We start from the raw sequence: 25,657 nt of genomic DNA, 5'->3' as shown, positions 1-25,657 counted from the left end.
AGAGCCCCTTCCTAGAGGCCAGGAGTGTGCATGCGCAGCTTTGAACTGCAATTTTGTTTTACTTTCAATAAAAGTGGGCTACCACGCCCTTAAACTGAAGTTTCTATTGGCTGTGAACTCACTGAAAATGCATCTACCACTGAGCTAGACATCTCTCATATTACAGCATGTTTCATGGATAACTTCCACTCATCGGGAGCAAAAGCGATATAGGTATGTCTGTAATGAAATATAAATGCCAAATAAATGCCTCCAGCTACCAATACTACCCATGTTGTTGAATACTGTAGCTTACTTATAGGTAAGTGTGCTGGGATTAAGACGTGATTCCCCCTCTTCAGGGGTGTAACTATAGGGGGTGCAGCAGTTGCGACCGCAACCGGGCCCTTTGATTCAGGGGGCCCATGCAGCCCCCTCTACATATGGCTGGCAGCAGCATAGGCAGCTAGGGGTACCAGTGCACCATGCACACGGGTGGCTGGAGGTGGAGGGTGACTAGCAGAGCTCCATGCTCGACTATCGCACTGGCTGCTCTTTAGTTGTACATTCCCCGCATGACCTGTGTCCTTGGCCGGCTCCTCAGAGTACCCCTCTCCTGCTCCATACATTGCCGCTCAATCCGATGTCTGTTCTCCCCAGCCAGAGTCCCGCCCTCCCGAGTCCGGCCCACACTGCACTGCATACTTCTCCCGGGTAAACAAACTTTAAGCACACAGATGCAGTGCAGCCCTATGAGAGCCGGCTCCCCGGAGGACACTGCAGGCTTGTCTGCCAGCCCCCCTCCTCCCCCGTCATACACAGATGATGAAAGGTCTTTCTGGGAGATATGCTGATCACCCGTTCAGCACACTGGATGGAGCCCAGGCCAACATGGATGAGTGCGCGGCCTACAGCTTGGTCATGGTGAGTGAGAGGACCCCATCCTCCACACACCATTACATACCCCCTCCATCTCCCCCTGGGGACAGGGACCCCTTCTCACATGGGGACAGGGACCCCCACCTCCCCTGGGGACAGGGACCCCTTCTCACCTGGGGGCAGTAACTTCATATTCCCTGGAGAAAAGGACCTCAACTCTTCTGGGGACGGGGACCCCATCCTGCCTAGGGACAGTCCCCCAATGGGGCAGCTAAAAATTAAAAAAAATTTAATAAAAAAAAAACTACTGATACCAGTGGTGGAACTACAGGGCTCACAAAGGTCATACCTGTGACCACGCCCTGGAGTTCCACCGCTGGACTCGGAGGGAAGGGCCCTGGCTGGGGTTCAGGGGGGCCCTTCGTGGTTTCTTGCATCGGGGCCCTGAAGGTTCTAATTACGCCACTGCCCCTCTTCCTGTTATCTTAGTTACTATACTATTTGGCATTTATATTTCATTACAGACATACCTATATCGCATTTGCTCCTGATGAGTGGAAGTCATCCACAAAATGTGCATAGAGCATTCCATCAATGTATTGTCACAGCTACTATGAGTCTACTATGAGATTACCTTGAAGAATTTTGAATCAATTTTATAATATCATGTGTGCAATCAATCATGTCTATATGCAAGTTGTGGTTACCTATAATATATTTTTATTATATACATTTTACTATGTATGAACACTTATGTGGGTGTATATACAGTATACATATTTATTTTATATTGTATATTATATATGTATTTATTGTTCCACATGCATCCGTCTGCACCATTAAATAATACATACTAATTGATTCATTTGGTTCTGGTGGTGTGCTCCACACAAAGTTCCAACATTCCCCTATCCCCCCCCCCCCCCCCCCCCCTCCATATGATTCAGAGATGGAGACATGCTAGCTCTGCAGCAGTCGTCTCATATAAAGTCCCAACATTTTTATTTAATGAATATATGAATATATATATATATATATATATAGGATGCCCACAGATGTTAAATAGGGTTTAGGTCTGGAGACATTCTTGGCCAGTCCATCCCCTTTACCCTTAACTTCTTTAGTAAGGCAGTGGTTATCTTGGAGGTGTGTTTGGGGTCGTTATCATGTTACAATACTGCCCTGCGGCCCAGACTCCGAAGGGAGGGGATCATGCTCTGCTTCAGTACGTCATAGTACATGTTGGCATTCATGGTTCCCTTAATGAACTGTAGCTCCCTAGAGCCAGCAGCACTCATGCAGCCCCAGACCATGACACCACCATGCTTAGCTGTAGGCAAGACACACTTGTCTTTGTACTCCTCACCTGGTTGCCACCACACATGCTTGACACCATCTGAACCAAATACGTTTGTCTTGGTCTCATCAGACCACAGGACATGGTTCCATTAACCCATGTCTTGAGCCTTTTTTCAGCAAACTGTTTGCAGGCTTTCTTGTGCATCATCTTTAGAAGAAGCTTCCTTCTGGGATGACAGCCATCAGACTAATTTGATGCAGTGTACGGCGTTTGGTCTGAGCCCTGACAGGCTGATCCCCCACCTCTTCAACCACTGCAGCAATGCTGGCAGCACTCATACGTCTATTTCCCAAAGACAAACTCTGGATATGACACTGAGCACGTGCACTCAACTTTTTTGGGCGACCATGGCGAGGCCTGTTCTGAGTGGAATCTGTCCTGTTAAACCGCTGTATAGTCTTGGCCACCATGCTGCAGCTCAGTTTCAGGGTCTTGGCAATCTTCTTATAGTCTAGGCCATCTTTAGATAGAGCAACAATTCTTTTTTTCATGTCCTCAGGGATAGTGATGGACGAACTTCCGACGGGACGTTTCGCAAACGCGGCCAAAAGTTTGCGAACCGCAAAGTTCGTGCCAGACATCTTTTAAAACGTTTCCACCCCACATGTCCCTTGGCAAAACCTTTTTGGGGTGTGTAAAAAAAATAAACATACGGTACATACTCACCTCTATGAGTAGCTGTGATCAGAGAGCGGTCACTGCTAGTTACCCCTTGCTGTTCTGCTCCTCCAACACTTCCTGCGATGGGAGGAGGGGCGGGCACAGCTGCGTGCTGAGAGCTAGAGCCAGCTGTCAATGAGGGCTCTAGGTGGATCCTAAAAATGTGTTTGAGATCTTTCCAGAGCCTAGAGTGGCTCTGTAACTTTAGCCAGCTGTTGGCTGATTCTGGGCCACAGGAGAGCTCAAATAAGTGTACTCCTGTAACCAACAAGAGAAGTATAGCCAAAAAAGCTTTGGCCATACTTCTTTTTTAATAAAACATTTTAGCAAATTTACATCACATCCCTAAACTCTCTTAATTGGGCGGGGGCTGGTTGATTGACACCCTCTGGAGGGTCAACAAAAAACTGCTGCCATTGGCAGCTGTAGATCATGTTTACCACCGAAAATATGAATGGTCCCTAAGCCCTTGTACACATGGTCGGAAATTCCGACGGAAAATGTCCGATCGGACCGTGTTGTCGGATAATCCGACCGCGTGTGGGCTCCATCAGACTTTTTCCATCGGAATGTCTGATCAAAGTTTGAAAGCTGGATATAAAATTTTCTGACAACAGGATCCGATCGCACTTTGTCCGAACGTCTGTAGAGAATTCTGATCAGACAAAGTGCCACGCATGCTCAGATCAAATTACGAGATCAGAGCTATTGGCTACTAGCCTGAACGTAGTCCCGTCGTAACGAATGAACATCATCACGTTCCGAACGATCAGATTTTCCGCCAACTTTGTGTATGCAACACTAGTTTCAGACAAAATCCGTCTGAATAAATCTGACGGATTTTGTGGTCGGAATGTCTGACCGTGTGTACAAGGGCTAAGAGTTATTCATGACAGCCAATGACCTTAATACATAAGATTGGGGTTACACTGCAGCAGAATGGACTTTGCCGAAACCAAAGTCCAGGCAAACATTGCTAATTATTTTACACTTTTAAACTAATTTTTTTACTGTTTCCTATTGTCTGTTTTGTAATAGATTTTCTGTAAATATTGTCCAGCACCTTTTTTTTTATTACTTCTCATTAAAATAACTTTCTTCTCATAAAATGCTCTAATCAGAAATTTAAGAATCCTTACCTCTTGGAAGAAAGCTATGATATTTTAAACTCTATTACGTTCCCTTCTGGCACAGACATTTCTTAAAGATAGGAATTTCTACAGAAGATGCTGTGAGTATTGAATGTTTCCATTAAATACACATGGTAGTAGCTACTGTTTGTGCAAAGGGCTAACTCCAAAGTAAACCGATCACCCTGCAGTTTATTATCTCACAGGCTGGATATCCCCTGTGCAAGTTGAGGCATTTATCACACTCTGGTGACAGCAGTGGGATTAGAGATTGCCGCTATCAGCTATATCTTGGTTATCAGCCAAGATACACTCTAGGAGCCATTGATATGAATGGTAAAAGCAGCTAAATCAGTTCTGTAGGTTACTCTTTCCACATCCTTGCCGTTTTTATTCTGCTTTGCCAAAGAAGCCAAATGTGCGCTCTTTTTAGTTGTGTGTTTACTTTGTAGAGTTTATTGCTAGATAAACAAAATTTACGTACCTGAGATCCTGCTGCTGAATAAACAATGCCATTATTTTCATCCACATGCAGATAGGCATTTTCATAAATTGTGTGGTCTTCTTGAATAGTCAGATAATGTTTACCAGTTACCAGATTCCACAGGAGCAGGGTATTGTCAAGAGAGCCAGAGACTGCACGTGTTCCTTGACCAAAAACCTGGATGCATAGTATCCCAGCTGAAAGTAGACACAGTAAGGGAGATTTACTAAAACTGGAGCACTCAAAATGTGGTGCAGTTGTGCATGGTAGCCAATCAGCTTCTAACTACAGCTTGTTCTATTAACCCCTTCCCGACCGGCGCACGCCGATGTACGTCGGCAACATGTCACAGACAGGCAAATGGGCATACCTGTACGTCCCTTTTAATTTTTTCTGTTGTGCCATCACGGGCACGCCGCCAGGACCTCCGTGAGTCGGGTCACGGGTGATCAAATACTACCAAAAGAAAGCTCTATTTGTGCGAAAAAAGAGATCAATTTTGTTTGGGCGCCACGTCGCACGACTGCGCAATTGTCAGTTAAAGAGACACAATGCCGATTTGCAAAAAGTGGTCTGGTCTTTGACCAGCCAAATGGTCCGGGGCTTAAAGGGGAGGGCCAGCTGAAATATTTTTTTTAAAAGTCAGCAGCTACAAACACTGTGGCTGCTGACTTTTAATAAGTGCACTTACCTGTCCAGTGTGCCTGCGATGTCGGCCGCCCAAGGCCGACCTGTCCCTCGGCTCTCGGGTCCCAGCGCCACCATTCTATCTAAGGGAAACAGGCAGTGGAGCCTTGCAGCCACACAGTGCTTTGTGAATGGGGCGCGCTGTGTTCTGGGATACACACAGTTCCCAGAACACAATAAAACGTAGTGGCACCACCACAGCAAGTAAGCATACTAGTGGCAAAGTTCTTGTCCTATCCACTGTCCAGTAATGCTCACAGACATTGAGTGACATGATTTGTTGGGCTCACTGGGGACATGTAATTTCTTTGTAGTTGTCTGCCTTTGTGACATGGGGCAGATGTTAACCACCTACTGTCAGACCACATCAAGAAGATCAACGACAATGGAGCAGTCGCACGATTGCAAATTTACTAGCAAATAAGAAGTATTTTTAGGGAACTATACAATTAAAAAAGCAATGTACATTGACCAGGACAGGGACAGTTTCAGATTTAATGTTTTGTTTGTAACCTGGAGCTCTACTTTAGCATGCAAGAATATTTCCTATTTTTGGCCACATGCTGAAATGATAAAAGAAATACTTAGGTAGTATAACGCTGAAAGTGACAGTCCACCAAAAAGAGATATTATCTAAGGCATAGTGGCTGGCACTGTTTCACACACCTTGGAAATGTAGTTCCTGTCCACCTTGAGATGTTCCAACTCCTCTAGTTTTATTAATCATTATATAAAATTATTAGAAAATCCAAAAGTAAGAATAAAAAGACATTTTTATGGCTACATCAGTTGTAACAGACCAGAGAGATCATGAGTCAAATATAAGAAAATGTTAGATGGTCCACTAGCTTCTACCAAAACGAAAATATCAGTTTTTGGTGGACTTCAAAATAGACCCATTGTGTAACTCTTTATTTGTTATTAGTATATAATAATAATGTAACATTTATGGAAAAGATGCTGTGTCTAAGGTAATTTTCCCAACTTTGTATACATCTATACTTTTCAAAGCAATTAATTTCATTTTCTTATATTTAGTGTTCTGGGATTGTCTTTAACACCTACCAGAATGACCATTTAATGTGTGAATCACTTCAATGTCCTTTATGTCCCACACTATCATTGTGCCATCATTAGATCCTACAACAACAAGATCCTTGTACGGGCAAACTTCCATTATTGTGATGCCTAGGAGGAAGCATTAATACATAAAAAATATTAGATCTGCTAAGTTGAATGTGTATGAATCCAAACCAGATCTTTAGACAATCTAGAAGTAGCATGCATGCTTATAGACTCTAGTGGGATTGAACTGGGCTCTGCCCAAAATTAGGGTGTGGAAATACCTGTCCTTCACCAGAGTCCCTGGTAGTTGGACTGGATTTGCATGGTAAACATTGTCAAGAGTGAGACCTTTGAAATGGCCTTCCTGGTGACATGTAGCAGGTACACAGACAAAAGTGGAATGCCAAGTTAATGGGCAAGGAGACATCAGGGCTCAAATCCAGCCAAGCAGAGGCGGTACATAAAGTTGGCTGTACACTGATAGATTGTTTTTTTAGTTTAACCTACAGGCTGAAAAAAACAACAAACAAAAAAAACAACAGATCCCTCTATCTATATAGCCCACATAAACAAATCTGAAGTGCTGTCTAAAGTATTCTGAAAGCTGGCACAAGTGGCTTTCAGAATACCCAAACAATGACTGCATCTAATTTGTTAGCTGTTCGGCCAACAATTTTCAGCCAGGAAAATCAAAGGATGTTTTGGTGTGATGATTCATCAGGAATCAGCCAAGATTTACTCAGTATATGACTATCTTAAGGATTAGGTAGGAACTTTGTTAGGATATGATCATTGCCCATGGGAATCAGAGCAAAGTGTTGAACTTTGAACTAAAGGACAAAGCAAATTCACAAAAGGCAAAGCATCACAGAGTGCAGAGTTTAATAAAATTAAGCTCCTCAAGCATGAATCAAAACTTGGTCGGTTTAGCAGGGACTGGCCAAATTTCAATGCATGTATGGGCAGGCTGATTATACCAAAGTTGATCCATCGATCTGTTGGGTACAACCAGCCTGTTGGATTTTCTACATACGATTACTGCCCGTGGCTATAGCCATTGTAACCATTGTATTCTGCCTGGCCGGGAAGGCTCCCTATGCCCCTCGCTGGTAGAATTCAATAGTGCTGTGTGAGGCACTGATTGTGTTAATGGGGGAATCAAGTGATTTTCTTTTCTTCTACCTGTGGTGAAAGAAAAGAAATTCCAAGTAATCATTGGCCTGCCCTAGAACACTTGAGGTCAGCAGGGTCGGTCCAAGCAACAGCAAAGTGTACTAGTTTTCCCTTAAAAAAATTAGCTTGGTCAATCAAGACAAATGCAATTATGACCTTATGTATGGGTGATAGAATGGGGATAAATCACATTTGATATTACATACTGCACTTTAAAAAAAAAATGCCTAAAAAGCAAAGGGAATTTCTTACTGTTCATTGAGGGGCACAGGAATAGAAGAAATTCATACACAACTGAGTTATTGGAGTTCACAGTAATGTGGTTTGGTATAAATAGTGTCCCAGCCCCCTTTCAGAGGGTGATAAATGAACTGTAGGTAGGGCTGGGAGAATTTGCAGTTGCCTACCTGGATGAAATTGCTGTGTTACCTGAGAACACATCTCACACTCCCGACTGACCTAATCAAGAAGAAACTCCCTAAGTTGGTAATATCTGAAAAGCCAGAATACTGTGATGTGAATCACAATTTTTTTTTCAGAACAAAAGGATAGTCAACATAAATGTAGGTTCTTTTTTCCAGGATAGCACCCTTGATTTTAAATAGCCCTTGTTGACATGGTAGGGCAATCTATTTGAACAAATGTTCCTGCTGTAAAGTTTATCACTAGCACTGGATCTCCGTGATTGTGCACAGCAATAGAAAATCTCCTTTCCAATGCTAATCCATTTGTATTTACATTTTTGCACTGAAAAGAATTGAAGACATAAAGGAATTACAGCAAGTACAGAGCTTAGTAAAAGCTTCACTTTGCAAAGAATACCCAATCACATGCAAGGAATAAAAAACAGCATTTTTGCCTGCACGTAAATGGATGATGGAAGTCAGCAGAGCTCCCCTTCATTTATTAGGTTCTGGAACAACTGCACTTGCAAAGTGCACATCAAGTCATCAAATACCTTTCTTGAATCCTGTAAGAGTGGTCTGTAGAGGTCCACCAGGGGGCTGGAAAAATCCACTTATAGGAATAAAGGTGGGATTTTTATACTGCTCAAACCAGGTGAAACATTGCTCGCAGAGGTCACCAATTAAAGATGGACAGGACAGTTTAAAGAAATGCAGCCTTGCCAACATCTCTACATATATGATGCAGGGATCTGTAGGTAAATAACAAAGGTTTTGATTACAAGAGCCCTTTACAAAGAAATGGTTAAACCAAGCAAATACCACCTGGAAGTCCTGTTTGTTCATATTTTAACCACTTGCTTACTGGGCACCTAAACCCCCTTCCTGCCCAGACCAATTTTCAGCTATTAGAGCTGTCATTCTTTGAACGACAATTGTGCAGTCATACAACACTGTACCCAAATGAGATTTTTATCATTTTTTTCCCACAAATAGAGCTTTTTTTTTGGTTGTATTTAATCACCTCTGGATTTTTTATTTTTTGTTAAAAAAAAAAAAAAAAAATGTTTAAAAAAAAAATAGAAAACCATTTTATATTTTGTTAATACATTTTGCAAACAGGTCATTTTACTCCTTCATTGATGTACGCTGATGAAGCTGTACTGATGTGCACCGATAGGCTGCACTGATGGGCACCGATAGGCTGCACTGATGGGCACCAATAGGCTGCATTGATGGGCACTAATAATGTGGCACTGATGGGCACTAATATGTGACACTGATGGTCACTAATAGGCAGCACTGGTGGGCACTGATGGCTGGCACTGATGGATGGCACTAAAGGGCACTAATAGATGGCATTGATAGATGGCACTGATAGCTGGCACTGATGGGCACTGATAGGTGGCAGTGATGGGCACTGACCACCACTGGTAGGTGACACTGATAGGCAGTACTACTAGGTGGCACTGATGAGGCACTGATTGGCATCACTGGTGGGCATTGATAGGTGCCATTTGTGGGCATTGATAGGTGGCACTCGTGGGCATTGGCAGGTGGCACTGTAAGGCAGAATTGGTGGGCACAGATGAGACGACTTGAATATGCACCAGGAAAATTACGGAAAGGTGCGTATACAATTTTCCATTTTTATACATTTTGCTTTACAACAATCACCAGGAAAATAATACATAGCCAACATTTAATCGAGTTATTCTTTTTGTTTATTAAAAGTAGATTTTTACTTACTTCTAGGTTATGTACCTGAATCTGCCTTGATATAAAAAATATATATATATATATATATATATATATTTTTTTTTGCTTTATTTGCTTACCTCCATGTTACTGCAGGAAACAGTGGGGACATGGAGGTAGGCAGGAAGAACCAGCGAGAGCTGCTGGGGACACAGAAGGATGTGTTAATTTCCCAGCGAACCTCAATGGACCATTTTCAGGTTAAGAGAAGGTGTTCATCACCACTATTAGCAGGGGAAGTGTTTACTGTCTCATTTTATAGGTACAGGTTGTTTTGGGAAGTTTAGTATAGGAACCACATTAAGCACACTAGCAAACGATAGGAGTCCTGGTGGAATTGTGTACATATAGCTAGGTATACAGTATATTGTATAGTTATTAAAAGAGACACTGTTAGGTAAATGTTGCAGGGGCCCCTGAGGATGATGTGGAATCTGCCTTTGTGTCAGACTTAAAACATAACTAACTAAAGGCACTTTTTTTGTCTTGGATGGAGTGGAGAGGGATTAGAACACTTGTCAGTTTTTATTTCTGTCTGTACCTCCATTAGGGAAATGTATCCTCTCTATTTGTCCTCTTGACGATTAAAAGTGAAAGTAAAAGAAAATCCCAAATTGTCCCCAGAAAAGTCATAGGGGGCACACAGCAGCACAGTAGCACAGTCCCTCCTTAGTAGTGTATAATAGTCTCTTCTGGTCCAGGAGTTGATAGCATGAACAGGACATGTGGCTGAGTATGTCTCTCTCTTTCCCTTCTCTTTCCTGGTTTCCTAATCCAGACCACAGGGCCAGGAGATGATGTACATAATTATACATTAAACTGTGATATAAGCAGCCAACAGTAGATGGCAGTATATCCCTACAAGTACATACAGAAAATGTATTTTGCTTTGTGAAAATAATTATTTTTCCATGTTAATTTATCTGAAAAGTACATTATACAGGTGGCTAAAAGTCAACATATGATCTTTAATAGTCTAGGCTTTGAGTAAATATCACGTACATGGTCTCAGGAATTCTTTAAGACATAACATTAGATTCAAAGCACCCACCACTGTAGAGTAAGATCGAATATTCAAATTTAAAACAAATTGATCACTGATGAAAAAAAAAATTATTTTTTTACGTCTGATTGTATCATCACATGCCTGTCTTTTAAATATGGCATGCCCCTTCATATTAAAGTTGCAGACTTTTGCATCCTCTACCATTACATTTATGAGTTATGTAAAACTCAGATCTTTTTGTAGGTTCACATTATGTTCTTTAAATGATCTCTTTCAAATCTAGATACATGATAATTTAATTGTAAGGTTTACATTAAAGACAAAAACTGAAAACTCACCGATTTCACCTTCAATGAAGTTGATAGTGGGTTGAAAAAGTCGTAGTGTGTCATGCACAAGCTTGGCCTCATTATTGTCAATGTGTTTCAAGCACATATCAAAGTCTTTGATGGGACTGTTGATTCCACAAGCAACAATTTTGCTAGATATCCAGTTCATATTACCTGTAGACATTATTTTATAGGTATTATACTTTTTTTTACAAAACAAACATTAAAAAAGTTCATCCACTAATAAATAGAATATGGTAAGTAATGTTCATAATTAGGATTTATAGAAGACCATAACACCTAGCTCAATCTGAACTAGTAATTCTGTAAGGTTACTACAGCACATTTGTCTCTTTTAATTACCGTATTTACTCGAGTATAAGCCAACCCGAATATAAGCCGAGGCACCTCATTTTACCACAAAAAAATGGGAAAACGTATGGACTCGAGTAAGCCTAGGGTGAGAAAAATGCAGCAGCTACTGTAAGTGGAAAAGAGGGTCAACAATGCCCATTTTCAGCCTCACTGTGCCCATCTGCAGCCTCACTGTTCCCATTTGCAGCCTCACTGTGCCCATTTGCATGCCTCACTGTGCTCATCTGCATGCCTCACTGTGCCATCTGCATGCCTCACTGTGTCAATCTGCAGCCTCATGTACCTGATCTCCAGAACACCATCGCAGGGACATGCAGTTTAGTCGGCAGCCGTCCAGTGTAACAAAGCCCCTCCTCATCCACATCCATGACGGAACACTGATTCAGTTTCCCAGCAGTGAGTCAGTGTTACGCCTATCATGGATGAGGACGAGGAGAAGGCGGGGCTTTGTTACACTGGTCAGCCGCCGACTAGACTTCATGTCACCGCGCCGGGAGATCAGGTGCATGAGGCTGCAGATGGGCACAGTGAGGCTGGGAGACTTGAGTATAAGCCAAGGGGGCTTTTTCAGCACAAAAAAAGTGCTGAAAAACTCAGCTTATACTCGAGTATATATGGTAAATGCACTGGCCATGAGATATAGAAGGTAATAATGCTCATTTCCATTGTTTGTATTGTTAAATAATTCCAAATATGGATAAATAGAATCCAAAGTTTTATGTCTGCAAAATCGTGGGATTTCTGTGAAATTTTGCCATTTCAGAGAAATGCAATAGAGGCTATGTGTAAATCTCTCTAAAACCAAGCTAATAATATTCCCCCCTGCCCGTGCCCCCCCTCCATGACTTTTCCATTAAAATCAACAATGCAACCATCAGTCCCTCCCCTCACACCAGGGTACTAGGTGTAATCCTAGACCCTGAATTGTGCTTTCAGCCTGTCATGATCACTTAGTTCCCCTGTTCCTCATTCCAGCACAGTGTTGGCTGTTGCATTTCCCCTGTCTGTGTTCACCTGCAAGATGATTGATCTGATCAGTCACCTGATATAAGCAAACCGAACACTCTATCCCTTGCTTGTTTCCTGGACCATCTCAGAACCACGCTATCAGTCTGCTAAACTGCAAGAAGTCTGTTCGCTTTGCTCAGTTCACATCTGCCTGGCGTGGTGGCATGGTGGGCAGACACTATAACATTTTGTATAAGTCCTGATGGTAACCATGTACCAGTTGGCCTGCTTGTCTTAAGGGAATGGGGGCTGCTATAGGTGAAGCACACAGTAGCTAACTATAGTGTCTTTCCACCTGCATTGGGGTAGACGTGACATTCATGACAAAGCCTCCAATCCAATCGTTGTCAACAGTTTCCTCTGTAACATCTCTAAAATTCACCCAATTTTAACAAATGAAACCACCAAGCTCCTCATTCACTCCCTTGTAATCTCTTGCTTTGACTATTGCAACTCCCTTCTCATTGGCCTGCCTCTCCATAAGCTATCCCCTCTTCAATCTACCATGAATGTTGCTGCCAGACTTATCTGTCTTACCAACCGCTCAGTGCCTGCCAACCCTCCCCTCCAATTCCTACACTGGCTCCCAATCTCCCAGTGAATTAAATTCAAAATACTATCCACAACATACAAACTGCTCCAAGGTACATCACCAATCTTGTCTCCAAATGTCACCAAAATCATCCTTTCTGCTCCTCTCAAGACCTCCTACTCTCAAGCTCCCTCGTCTCCTCCTCCCATGCTCGTCTCCAAGGTTTCTCCAAAGCCTCTCCCATCCTCTGGAACTCGCTTCCTCAACCGGTCCGACTATCCTCTACTCTTGCTACCTTCAGTTGTTCCCTGAAAACTAATTTCTTCAAGGAAGCCTATCACGTCTCCAACTAATCATTTACCACTTCCATCAACTCATTTCACACAGTTACAACCTTTTGTACCACCTGCCCACCCTATTAGATTGTAATCTCTTTTTGCCATGACCACAAACATTTCCCTAGGGAGAAGAAAGGAAAGAGTAGAAATAGGAAAAAGGAAATTTCAGAAATAAAAGAGAGGTAAGAGAGACATGTGCACTCCATATAATTAATTTCGTGGGTCCCTGGTATCTTATCGAGAGTCTGACAAATATCTTATCCAGGGGTCCCAAACCATGTCAATTTGGGCTCGTTCGTCCTGTAGGATCGCAGAAAGGCATTCATTTACCACGATCCATGTCAACTTATTTCTAACCAAGTCGAGGGTGTCGTCCATGATCTGGCAATTGCTATTCTGGCTGCCGTAAAGATGAAGGCTACAAGTCTCCCTGCTTATTTGGGGGTACCTGCTACCGGGCGTTCCAGGAGCACCTGTTGTGGGGATTTGATTAAGTTCACCTGTGTGAGTGAGAAGCTAAAATTGTATAGGTGGATCCAAAAACGTTTCACCTTGGGGCAGGACCACCATATGTGAAACATTGTTCTCTCCAGACCGCAGCCTCGAAAACAGGAGGGAGAGGCTCCTGGAACAAACAAGGCTATTCTTGTTGTTACCATGTACCATCTAAGCAAAATCTTATAATTTTCTTTGATTAATGAGGTATTTATGTATGATTTTGATGCACACTGCGACGTTGTGGACCATTCAGCAAGAGTGAGTGTCTCGCCCATGTCTTGCTCCCACATTTTTTCTGAAGCTGATGTCAAGATACTATAGACTTTGGATATGAGGCCAGTGTGCTTATCAATGGATCTAAATAAATACTCCATTGGGGTGGACGTGGTTATATCAGCTATGTGTTGCAGGGAATGCAAGAAATGTGATATTTGCGCATAATGAAAGATTGCTGAATTTGGAAGGAGATACTTCTCTTGAAGGGATCCTTGTGTTAGAATCCCCCTATGATCACAGAGATCAGCTATGCGGAGGAGGCCCTTATTTGTCCACCAGCCTAGTGACTGGGAGTTGAGACTTGGGGTGAAATCCGGGTTGCCCACTAGGGGGGCCATGGGAGTGTGTGGGGACTTGAATTTATGGATTTTTGACAATCTGTCCCACAAGCTCAATGAGAATGATAGTGTAGGACACATCATGATTGGTCTGTCCTTTGGTTTCAATCACATCAGGTGGCTGACTGGTCTAGTAGGATGTAGGGTTGATTCAATTTTCATCCAGATGGGCTGGGGTGTGAGAGAGTGAAAGCGAATTAGCTGTGCCAGTTGTGCTGCATAGAAGTATTTTGCCAAATCCGGGACTCCCAGGCCTCCCCTCACCTTAAGCGTGTGACGGGTGCGTTTATTCACCCGAGGTCTCTTGTTTCCCCATGTGAATTTTGAGATCTTGTTTTGGAATTTCCGTAGGTCTACCATACTAATGGATATCGGCAGTGCTCTAAATAAGTAAAGTAACCTTGGCAGTAGATTCTTATTTTTTTTTAAACCTATTTTTATTAAAAGTTTTCACAATACAATTATCAGATCAGTTGACAGTAAGACAGAACAATCAAATGGTCAAACAGGTTGAGAATATAGACAGTCTGATCATTAGCAAGGGGGGAAGAGGGAAAAAAAAAGAAGGAAGAAAGACAAACACATGGGGGGGTGGGGGTGTTACATAGTTACATAGTTAGTCAGGTTGAAAAAAGACACAAGTCCATCCAGTTCAACCTTAAAAACAAATAAATAAAATAAAAAATAATCGTACAATCCAGATACCCAATTTTATGCCCACAATTGATCCAGAGGAAGGCAAAAAAAAAACCCAGCAGAGCATGCTCCAATTTGCTACAGCAGGGGAAAAAAATTCCTTCCTGATCCCCCAATAGGCGATCGGATTTTCCCTGGATCAACTTTACCTATGTTAGTACCTAGTTATATTATGTACCATCAGGAAAGTATCCAAGCCTTTCTTAAAGCAGTCTACTGAACTGGCCAGAACCACCTCTGGCGGGAGTCTATTCCACATTTTTACAGCTCTAACTGTGAAGAAACCTTTCCGTACTTGAAGATGAAATCTCTTTTCCTCTAGACGTAAAGAGTGCCCCCGTGTCCTCTGGGTTGACCGTACAGAGAACAACTCAACACCAAGTTCACTATATGGACGCCTAATGTATTTGAACATGTTGATCATATCCCCCCTTAATCTCCTCTTCTCAAGAGTGAATACATTTAGTTCCTCTAATCTCTCCTCATAGCTGAGTTCCTCCATGCCTCTTATCAGTTTGGTTGCCCTTCTCTGCACTTTCTCCAGTTCCCCGATATCCTTTTTGAGAACTGGTGCCCAAAACTGAACGGCATATTCCAGGTGAGGTCTTACTAATGATTTGAACAGGGGCAAAATTATATCTCTTTCTCTGGAGTCCATACCTCTCTTAATACAAGAAAGGACTTTGCTCGCTTTGCAAACAGCAGCTTGGCATTGCATGTTGTTATTGAGCTTATGGTCTACCAAAACCCCCAGATCCTTCTCCACTATGGATTCCCCCAGTTGTACTCCCCCTAGCATGTATGATGCATGCATATTCTTAGGCCCCAAGTGCATAACTTTACATTTATCAACATTAAACCTCATCTGCCACATAGTCGCCCAATTAGACAGTGTATTGAGGTCGGCTTGTAAATTGGAGACATCCTGTAAAGACGTTATTCCACTGCCAGTGTGAATGGTAAGGATGATTGCCAGGCACCGGCTTTCCAAGGATTTAGTGTGAGAACCTCACTTTTATAGTAATTTATTCTGAAACCAGAGCAGAGTTGGAAAGTTGTGAATAGGTCACGTAGGATGTCAAAGTCATCTAGAGGGTTGGATGAGAAAAGTAAGATATCATCCGCAAAAAGAGTGGACTGCATTGTTTGGTCTCTAATGGTGATTCCGCTGATGCCCTCGGGGTAGATTCATTTTAATAGCGTGCAGTCTACCGAACCACGATGGAGGATTAGCGTCCCATCGTTGGAGATCAGCCATCATCTTATTGTATAGAGGGGGATAGTTTGCCCGATACCGCTTATCTAGCGTGGGGGTCAGGAAGATACCTAAGTATGGAAGGGCTTCTGTCTGCCATTTAAAAGGGAATGTGGTTTGTAGTTGTGCTACTGTGTTCGCATCTAAGGACAGATTAAGTGCAACCGATTTCAAGTGATTGATTGATAGACCTGAAATCATGGAGAAGAGGTGCAATATGCGGTATAAGTTAGGTAGCGACGTGACCGGTGACGAGAGGAGCATAAGGATATCATCGGCAAACATAGCACACTTGTGCTCAAGCCCTCCACATTGTATTCCTTTTATGTCCGTTTGATTCCTGATCTTATTAGCTAATGGTTCCAGAGCCCATAGGAAAAGGATAGTGGACAAGGGACACCCTTGTTGGGTTCCTCTGTGGATTTCTATTTGAGATAATGTGTATCCCTTGACCTGGATTCTTGCTGAGGGCATGCTATAAAGAGCACCCCTAAGAATTTTGGACCAAACCCATAGCCTTTCAGTGTATAAAAAATGTAATCTCATGACAGAGAATTGAAGGCCTTACATAGGTCTAGTGATAGCAACATGCTTCTCCTGGGTCCATGGTTGTCCCAGTTGGACAGAACTGCTGATATGACATCTATTAATCGCCGCATCTGGTGTGGTGCCTGACGATTGGGCACAAACCCTACCTGGTCCGGTTGAATATAGCTGGGTAGGAAGGTATTCATTCGGTTAGCTAAGACTTTGGTCATTAATTTAAGGTCTACATTGATTAATGATATTGGACGATAATTCGAATAATCCCGAGGTCCTTCCCGGGTTTAGGGATGACGTGAATGAAGGCTGCATTCTCATGTGTTGACAATGCCTCTCCTCTCCTCAGGTCATTAAAAAAGGAGCATAGATGGGGAGCCAATAGGTCTGAGAACTTCTTATAATAGTGACCCAAATAACGGCCAGGACCTAGTGCCTTTGCGGGGTTTGGACTCTTGATTGCCTCTTTGACTTCGCCCTCAGTGAAATCTCCCTCCATCAATTCGATATGGTCCTGGGCCACCTTGAGTAAAGATATGTCCCTAAAGTACTTTTCAGCAAGAGTTGCGGGGAATGCGGTTGGAGAGGCGTACAATTCAGGCCCCATTCACACCTGAGCGTTTTGTAGCTTGAAGCCTGAAGCTCCAAAACGCTGGAGGGGAAAAATCCATTATTCTCAATGGAGATGGTTCACATCTCTACTCCAAGTCGCCTGAAGCCCTACGCCTGAAGCTCAAACACGTTCTGGACCCTTTTTTGCCACGCGAATCGGGCTGATTTGGGCATTTTTATTCCCATAGAAACTAATGGAAACGCTCGATTCAAGCGTTTAGCGCGACAACGAGCGTTTCTATGGGCATTTTGTCGTTGTATCTGCTCAAGAGAAAATATAATTTACATAATTTACATAAGGAAATTACATAAAACATACACAGGAAGTGCACAGATCACCATTTTTAGCACACATGGAGACCAGCAATATGGAAGAACTGGATGAGACAGTATGTGTCCTAGATCAGGAGAACTGCATAAAAATGGTGAAGGAGAACACCTGTCTGTATGATACTAGAGATCGATGCTACAAAACTGCGAGCGAGCAAGAGGAGGGCATGGAACCAGATTGCCATCCAAGTTTTTACAAACTGGGCAGACCTAACTGGCCATGTGAAGGATAAGAAAGGTAAGATAAACCCCTGCAAACATAACCACAATAGGGACATAATAGGATGATTAGTACATTATAAGGCCCCTTTCACACTGGGGCAGTGCAGGTGTTGGTGGGTTGGCGCTTTGCCGTCGTTTTGTTGGCGGTATGCGGCCGCTAGCGGGGCTGTTTTAACCCCCACTAGTGGCCGAAAAAGGGTTAAAATCGCACATAAAGCACCGCTGCAGGTGCGCTTTGCCAGCGTTCTAGCGGCCGCTAGCAGGGCGGTTTTAACCCCCGCTAGTGGCCGAAAAAGGGTTAAAATCGCACACAAAGCACCGCTGCAGCGGCGCTTTGCCAGCGTTCTAGCAGCCGCAAGCAGGGCGGTTTTAACCCCCGCTAGTGGCCGAAAAAGGGGTGAAATCGCACACAAAGCACCGCTGCAGCGGCGCTTTGCCAGCGTTCTAGCGGCCGCTAGCAGGGCAGTTTTAACCCCCGCTAGTGGCCGAAAAAGGGTTTAAATCACACACAAAGCACCGCTGTAGTGGCGCTTTGCCAGTGTTCTAGCGGCCGCTAGCAGGGCGGTTTTAACACCCGCTACTGGCCGAAAAAGGGTTAAAATCGCACACAAAGCACCGCTGCAGCGGCGCTTTGCCAGCGTTCTAGCGGCCGCTAGCAGCGGTGCTTTGCTGGTGGTATAGCCACGCTGGCCCATTGATTTTACTAGGTAGGAGCGCACCGTTCCAGCACTCCTGCTTTTACAGTGCAGTGAAAGGAGTCGCTTTTTCAGGTGCTATACAGGCTCCTTTCTCTCCATTGTGAAAGCCGGAGGGCTTTCACACTGGAGCGGTGCGCTAGCTAGTGAATACACCACTCCTTCACTGCTCCGCCTGAACAATGCCTCAGTGTGAAAGGGGCCTATGCATGGGAGTATGAGTATAGTATTAGCAGAATGTCATAAATACATGATGACACACTATGACCCCTAGTGGATATTGTAAGGATACTACACACAAAGATAAATATATATTTCTAAAAAAAAAAAAAATGGGACTTCTTATCAATACATCAAGCATTTTTATTAACAATTCAGTACAGCATAGTATATGGTCGTATTTACAAAGAACTAAAGTTTTTAATTTATTATATTGCCTCAATTTGCATGGAGACATGAAGTAGGAGGCAAATTGATCCCTGACCTGTGTCCCTTGTCTGCTTCCACGAACACCGGTCCAATTAGCTCTTTCCATGTTCTCATGTACTGGGTCCTCAAAGTCAAATCCATCCCGCTGGCAAACAAAATTATGCAAGGCACATGCAGCTTTAACAACACAGACTGCATTTTGCATGTTCAGAACAATGGGAGTGTGCAGTACCCGCCATTTGTTTGCCAATATGCCAAATGCACATTCGACAACGCGACGTGCTCGTGTTAGTCGATAGTTAAACACACCCCTCTGTACAGTCAGGTTGTGCCCCGAGTAAGGCCGTAGAAGATGCTCACTCAGAGCAAAGGCCTCATCTCCCACAAAAACACTGGGTAGGGGAGGGCCATTTGTGCCAGGAAGTGGGCTGTTTTCTGGAAGGTCCAGAGAATTGTTACGCAGCAGGTGTCCAAATGATGAATGGGAAAAAATAGCAGAGTCAGCGCTGCTGCCATATGATCCTATGTCAATGTAGCTGAAGCAATAATTAGCATCAGCCACTGCCACAAATGAAAAATATTTCTTATAATTAAAATACTGGCTTCCGCTACCCATGGGCTTTATGATGCCAATATGTTTCCCATCGATGGCTCCAACACAGTTGGGGAAGTTGCAGCATTGCCAGAAAACATCTGAGATCCTTGACCAATCTTCCGGTGTAGGTTTTTTGAAAACAATATCCTTTAGAATGTCATAAATAGCAGAGCAAGTGTCACGAACTATGTAACTTGCTGTGGATTTTCCAACACGAAAGGCATAGTGTAAACTCGATATAGATTGTCCGGTTGCTAGGTACCTACAAACAAATAAACATATATATTTTAATGTGTTTTTGAACAGTTAAACTGCTCAAAATAAAGTGGAAGAGTATACGTGATGCCTACACTCGACATCTAAGACTGCAAAGGGAATTTAGGAGTAGATCTGGGGCATGTGCTCCGAGAGATTATCTGCATGCAAAAGAAATGGAATTCCTTCGGCCATTGCTGGCTTTGGGGCGGTAAGCTATCATCTGTACGAATGTCATTAAACAAAATGTAAAGAGAAAGTTATAATAATTCAATTCTATTTTCAGGACTGAAAACTGCTGGGAGGATAGTAATCCAAATGAAGATTTGGACACAGATGCTAGTCAGCAAGCAAGCCAAGCATCAGGTGATCAAAGTCAGCAAGCAAGCCAAGCATCAAGTGATCAAGCAGGCCGAGATCTGGAGAGCCAATTGTCGACTCCAGCACGGTCTACATCTGAGACACCTGTGGGAGATGAAGAGTCCCCACCATCCATTTCTGCTCGTGTACCTGCTAGAGCAACAAGAAGGAGGGCTCCTGAACCTGACTTCAACCGCATGCTGGACATTATGGCCAGTATGTCAGAAAAAATGAACAGCAACAGGTCTCATGTGCAGGTTTCTGCAAGATGTCTGGAATGTCTGATGGAGAAGAACTCCAGGCAGACATGTTGGCAGGTACCATACACTATATTGCGACTTTTATTCCACCAACTGCCACATATAGGTCCTCAGAGCCTCCGCCACCTTATGATCCCTATGCAAATCACCCCCCGCCCATCTGCCAGCACCACCACCCTCTCATTACCTTCCTCTGCCAACACCACCACCTTCAAATTACTTTCCTCTGCCAACACCACCACCACCTTCTAATTGGCAGCAAAATGAGAATCCCTCTACCTCCACCTGGTCACAATATGGCCATGCAATGAATGTGGTGAATACACCCAATGAGGGAGTCAACTCCTCCCAAACATTCCATCACCTCTAACTATTTTTTTTTTGGTTTATGAGCTACGTTAGCTCTATTTCTTTGTTGAGCTGTATATGTGCAAAACGAACAAACAAACAGAAAAAGTTATAACAGAAAAGGTTATATTTCAGTAATATTTTAAATAAAAAAAATAAAGTTTTTATTTGGCTTTAAAAATGTGTGATTGGTGTTTATTTTATGCATATAAAAAATTATTCATATTAGGTTCTTCATTAATCTCAGTTAAGCCCCAAACCAATTTGCAGCCAAAGGACCAGGCCCCCTTTTCTGATTCTGCACTGCGTCGCTACAATTGCGCGGTCGTGCAACGTGGCTCCAAAACAAAATTGATGTCCTTTATAGGGGATAGTTTTATAGCATTTTTATCATTTTTTTCCCTGTAATGGCGGCGATCAGCGATTTTTATTGTGACTGCGACATTTTGGCAGACACATCGGACATTTTTAACACATTTTTGGACACTGGCAGCAAGGTGTTAACCACTAGGGGGCAGTGCAGGTGTTATGTATGACGTTATGTGTTTTTTTATTTTAGGGGGCGTGGCCTGGCATGTGACGTCACTGATTGTCTTTCCGATCAGTGACAGCCACAGTAGGAAGCACGGGGAGAGGTTTGTCTACTCGGCTCTCTCCTCGTTCTTCAGCTCTGTGACCCGATTGCGGGACACCAGCGGCGATCAGGTCCGCTGGTCCCGCTGTCACGCTCACAGAGCTTAGGACCGGGTCAGGAACGCACCACCGGCGGGGCACTCCCGATCCACGGCTGGGCACCGAGCAACGTACAGGTATGTGCTTGTGCCCAGCCGTGCCATTCTGCTGATGTACATTGGCGTGAGGTGGTAAGTGGTTAAAAAATTTAATAGAAATATGAAAATATTACCTCAGTGTGATAATTAGTCATTCCACAGGGGGTATACTGTTTCGAAAATATGTGTCCATTCATTGCAACCGACTACTGAGTAAACCCAGTAACTCATCAAAGCTGTGAAAAAAAATAACAAATATGGCGTTTATTAGTGGACGTTATAAAATAAGACAGGAACAATGTCAAACATCATGAATCCAACTATTTTGACTAACCTTTTTATGGACATCCTGGTGTAGTCCAAAAATTTATCTTCATGGTCACGTAGGTCACTGTACATAACCCAAAATTGCCCTCTCTCTTCCCGCTCGGCAATTACGGGGTGGATCCAATATCTGCATGCCCTCTTCTTCCTCCTCTCTCGTTCATGCAGAAAAAATGTGGCAACAGCGGATGCTGCCACAAAACACGCCATCTCATCATCACTCATCTTTGTAGTAGATAGTAGATATGGAGCAGGGAGCACAATGCTGAACCGGAAGTACAATAACCAAGTACAGTACCCAGGAAGCAGATGAAAAAAGAGATGAATATTTTTTCCTATTGGCTAAAAAAACCCACCAAAGTTAAAAAACGTTGCAAAACGCTGTATGCAAACGCGCGCAAACGCGCGAATACGCGTGACAAAACGCCGGTAAAAACGCTCAAATACGCTACGCTGAGGTGTGAATGCAGACTTAGAGTAGAAGGTGCAGAATTCCTGTATCACCCGTTGTGGATTCTGGGTTAGTTTACCATCGCTCAAATGTAGTTTTGGTAGGGCTGGATTATTCGGGCGAGGAGTGAGTTTCCTAGCCAGTAGGGTATTCGGTTTATCTCCTAAGGTGTAGAATCGGTGTCTCGACCAGCAGAGTTGCTTCTCCGCTTTAGTAGTGAGTCTGAGATTTAAAGCCGTGCGTGCTGCATCTATTTTGTGTCTTAAATCTCTCTGAGGGTTTTTCTTCTGCTCCCGCATAAGGGCCCGTAGATCAGTCTCCTGTTGTTGAATTGTTTGTGTGTGTCCCTTTTATATTGTAAAGCGCGGTGTAAACTGTTGGTGCTATATAAATCCTGTATAATAATAATAATAAGTAGTAAGGTGAAATTAGGAAGGATTTCTTTGTTTTTACGAGTGTAGTTGACTTTAAATAATGAAACACGGTCAATTAAAAATATACAGCAACTGTACACAAATTCTGAGATGTGGTGGTGGGGGGGGGGGGGGGGGGGTTAAATCACACTAAATGAAATAACCTAAACTACCCTAAACATAACCTCTAAAGGAAAAACACATTTTATGCAATTTCAAACTAAGAAGCTTAATGTAGAATAATAGGAATTTTGTCTTCTGTGAAATTATACAAAGTCTGTCATTTCAGGTTTAAATCAGCTGCACCAAAACCACTACATTCATCTCTAATCCTAAAGCCAATGTCAGACAGGCATCAAACTGAACAGATCTGGCTCCTGACACAGCTGGGTTCAAGTGGGTTCCTCAGGCTTTGGGCATAAGCACAGCAGTAGTATGACGACATACTGCAAATGTAGAGGAACCAGTCATACGTTAATGATTAGGTATTCAATGACTGATATCAGGCAAAATTATCAACCTCTTCCTCAACACGGGACTTTTAGATCACAAACAGCCTAGTTTTGTCACCAAAATGAAGGGCTCTTTTAAAGGAGCAAAAGATAACAACAAAAACAAAAAAGAGATGGGAAGTAATACCTGCCTATAAATAACATTTAATTCAAAAGCAATACTCTAATAAAAACAAATGGATAATACCAAGAAATGGTGAGAGATTAACAAACATACAAATGTTGTGTCTGCAGGTTTTCATTATCAATAACAGGGATATTAAAATGATATATACCGTATATATATATAGTGCTGTGCAAAAATCTTAGGCTGGTGTGAAAGAGTTCTGTAAATTAAGAATGAGTACCTTAGTTTATACAAGTAAAGTTGGAGATTTGGTCAGGATCAATGGTGTCCTCAATGCTGAGAAATACAAGCAGATCCATCATGTCATACCATCAGCGGGGCATTGATTGGCCCCAAATTCTGCAGTAGGATGGTGACCCCAAATAGCCAATGTCATTAAAAACTATCTTCAGTGTAAAGTAGAACAAGGAGTCCTAGAAAAGATGGTTTGGCCCCCATAGAGCCCTGACCTCAACATCATCGAGCCTGTCTAGCATTACATAAAAAGACAGAAGGATTTAAGGCAGCCTACATCCACAGAAGATCTGTGGTTAGTTCTTCAAGATGTTTGGAACAACCCACTGGCCAAGTTCCTTCAAAAACTGTGTGTGTGTGTGTGTGTGTACCTAGAAGAATTGATGCTGTTTTGAAGGCAAATGGTGGTCACACCAAATATTGATTTGGATTTCTCTTCTGTTCATTTACTTTCCAATTTGTTAATTGATAAAAATAAACTATTAACACTTCTAATTTTGAAAGCATTCTTAGTTTAGAGCATTTTTTCACAAACGCCTTCAACTATTTCACAGCAATTTATATGTAGTAACTGTGAAAAGAAATAAGTGTTGAAAATATTTTTATTGAAACATTTTAAGTAAAAACAATAAAACAGTAACCATCATGAGGCAAATGCAAGCAGGACTGTGAAAAGAAATAAAACATGTAAGGAATACATACCAAGAATTTCTCTTTGCAATTCATCAATGTCACCTGCGTTAAGAAGATGGTAAGGAAGCTCATTCATTTTTCTCAGATTGGGCATATCTTTTGAGAACCACAGTGGCTGTGGTGCTACCTGCGATCAAAATGAGAAACAAATGCCCTTAACTACATTTTTTTTGTCATTGTTAAATTATGTTTGAAAGCGTACAACACTGGCAATAAAGGTATGAGTTGTAGGACTTTACTCACAAGGACTATTGAGCATGAAACAAAATATCTAGAGGCACCTAAGTCACAGTTTGTAGTGTACCTATATGGGATTACTGATCAGAATGTGAGCATTAAGGTTTAAAATAGTAATGATCTTTGCTGTACCATTTTCATTTTATATTTTATATGTTCCAATAAAGTCCACAGGCTTTTAAATATTCACTCAGCACTTCTATTGAAAATCCTTTACTATATAAATAAATATAAAATGTATTATGAAATGTAAGTTTAGAAACCTTTAATTATATAAATACCTTTTTTTTTAATTTGGATATGTTCTATAATTATTCTCCCTGACCATCATGATATAATTTGTTTGGAAATGTTATGTTTTCTAACAAACAAGTTTTAAGACTTTCCAGAGTCTGGTCTGAGAATATGTAACACTTTAATTTAAGTTGCATCTTTTTCAATAATTATGTAATTTCTGGATGCAGGTGGTTGCTCCATAGCTAATTTAGGAGTTTCAGAGCAAATGCTTCCTTCTGAAATCAAGACTGTCTAGTATATGTAAATAAATAAATTATTTTATTTGTTGAACTAGATGGACTTTTTCAACCTGACTAACTATGTGACTGTGTTTTCTTTCATTCTTTATAATTGCTAGATCTAAAAATAACATTTAAAAAAATATTTTTTCTTAATTCAGTCAAGTAAACATGAAATATTTCCTGTGAATTCTGTATTGTTATATCTAGCCATCAGTTGGAGCTTTACCCCACTTTTTATGTGTTTCCCCTTACTTTCTAATTAGCCTACTACTTTGGCTTTTTAGCTCAAAATAAAGTTAACACACACAAGTTAATTAATCAGAGCAGTGAATCATCACCCTCTCTCTGGCTGTGTTGGCTTTAGGTATGTAGTTCACTTTAAGTTTAAAAAATCCAACCCACCCTCTCTAGCCAGTTTCATGACGCAACCGTCTAGACAGGCACCCAATAACCTCTTCCCGAAGATGTCGGCCTCCTCCAATGTTTACATCCTCAATGCAAA

At 42.3% G+C, this 25,657-nt stretch overlaps 1 protein-coding gene across 2 annotated transcripts in view; it reads right to left on the bottom strand.

The window, feature by feature from the left end:
* Positions 1-25,657, bottom strand: part of NWD1 (NACHT and WD repeat domain containing 1) — a 138,982-nt gene that overhangs the window by 33,168 nt on the left and 80,157 nt on the right. For both annotated transcript variants that reach the window (XM_077475508.1, XM_077475507.1), the window contains exons 11-15: positions 24,410-24,527; positions 10,924-11,088; positions 8,376-8,573; positions 6,245-6,367; positions 4,493-4,689 (exon numbers count right to left, since the gene is read on the bottom strand). In XM_077475508.1, coding sequence (XP_077331634.1) covers positions 4,493-4,689; positions 6,245-6,367; positions 8,376-8,573; positions 10,924-11,088; positions 24,410-24,527 — 801 coding nt within the window. The remainder of the gene's footprint in view (positions 1-4,492; positions 4,690-6,244; positions 6,368-8,375; positions 8,574-10,923; positions 11,089-24,409; positions 24,528-25,657) is intronic.

The sequence above is a fragment of the Lithobates pipiens genome, unplaced genomic scaffold (genome assembly GCF_037356315.1).
Source record: "Lithobates pipiens isolate NorthernLeopardFrog02 unplaced genomic scaffold, aLitPip1_a1.2 Scaffold_13, whole genome shotgun sequence".
Classification (NCBI taxonomy): Eukaryota; Metazoa; Chordata; class Amphibia; order Anura; family Ranidae; genus Lithobates; species Lithobates pipiens.
The sequence above is the reverse complement of the archived record's forward strand: the minus strand, read 5'-3'. Positions and strand labels throughout refer to the sequence as shown.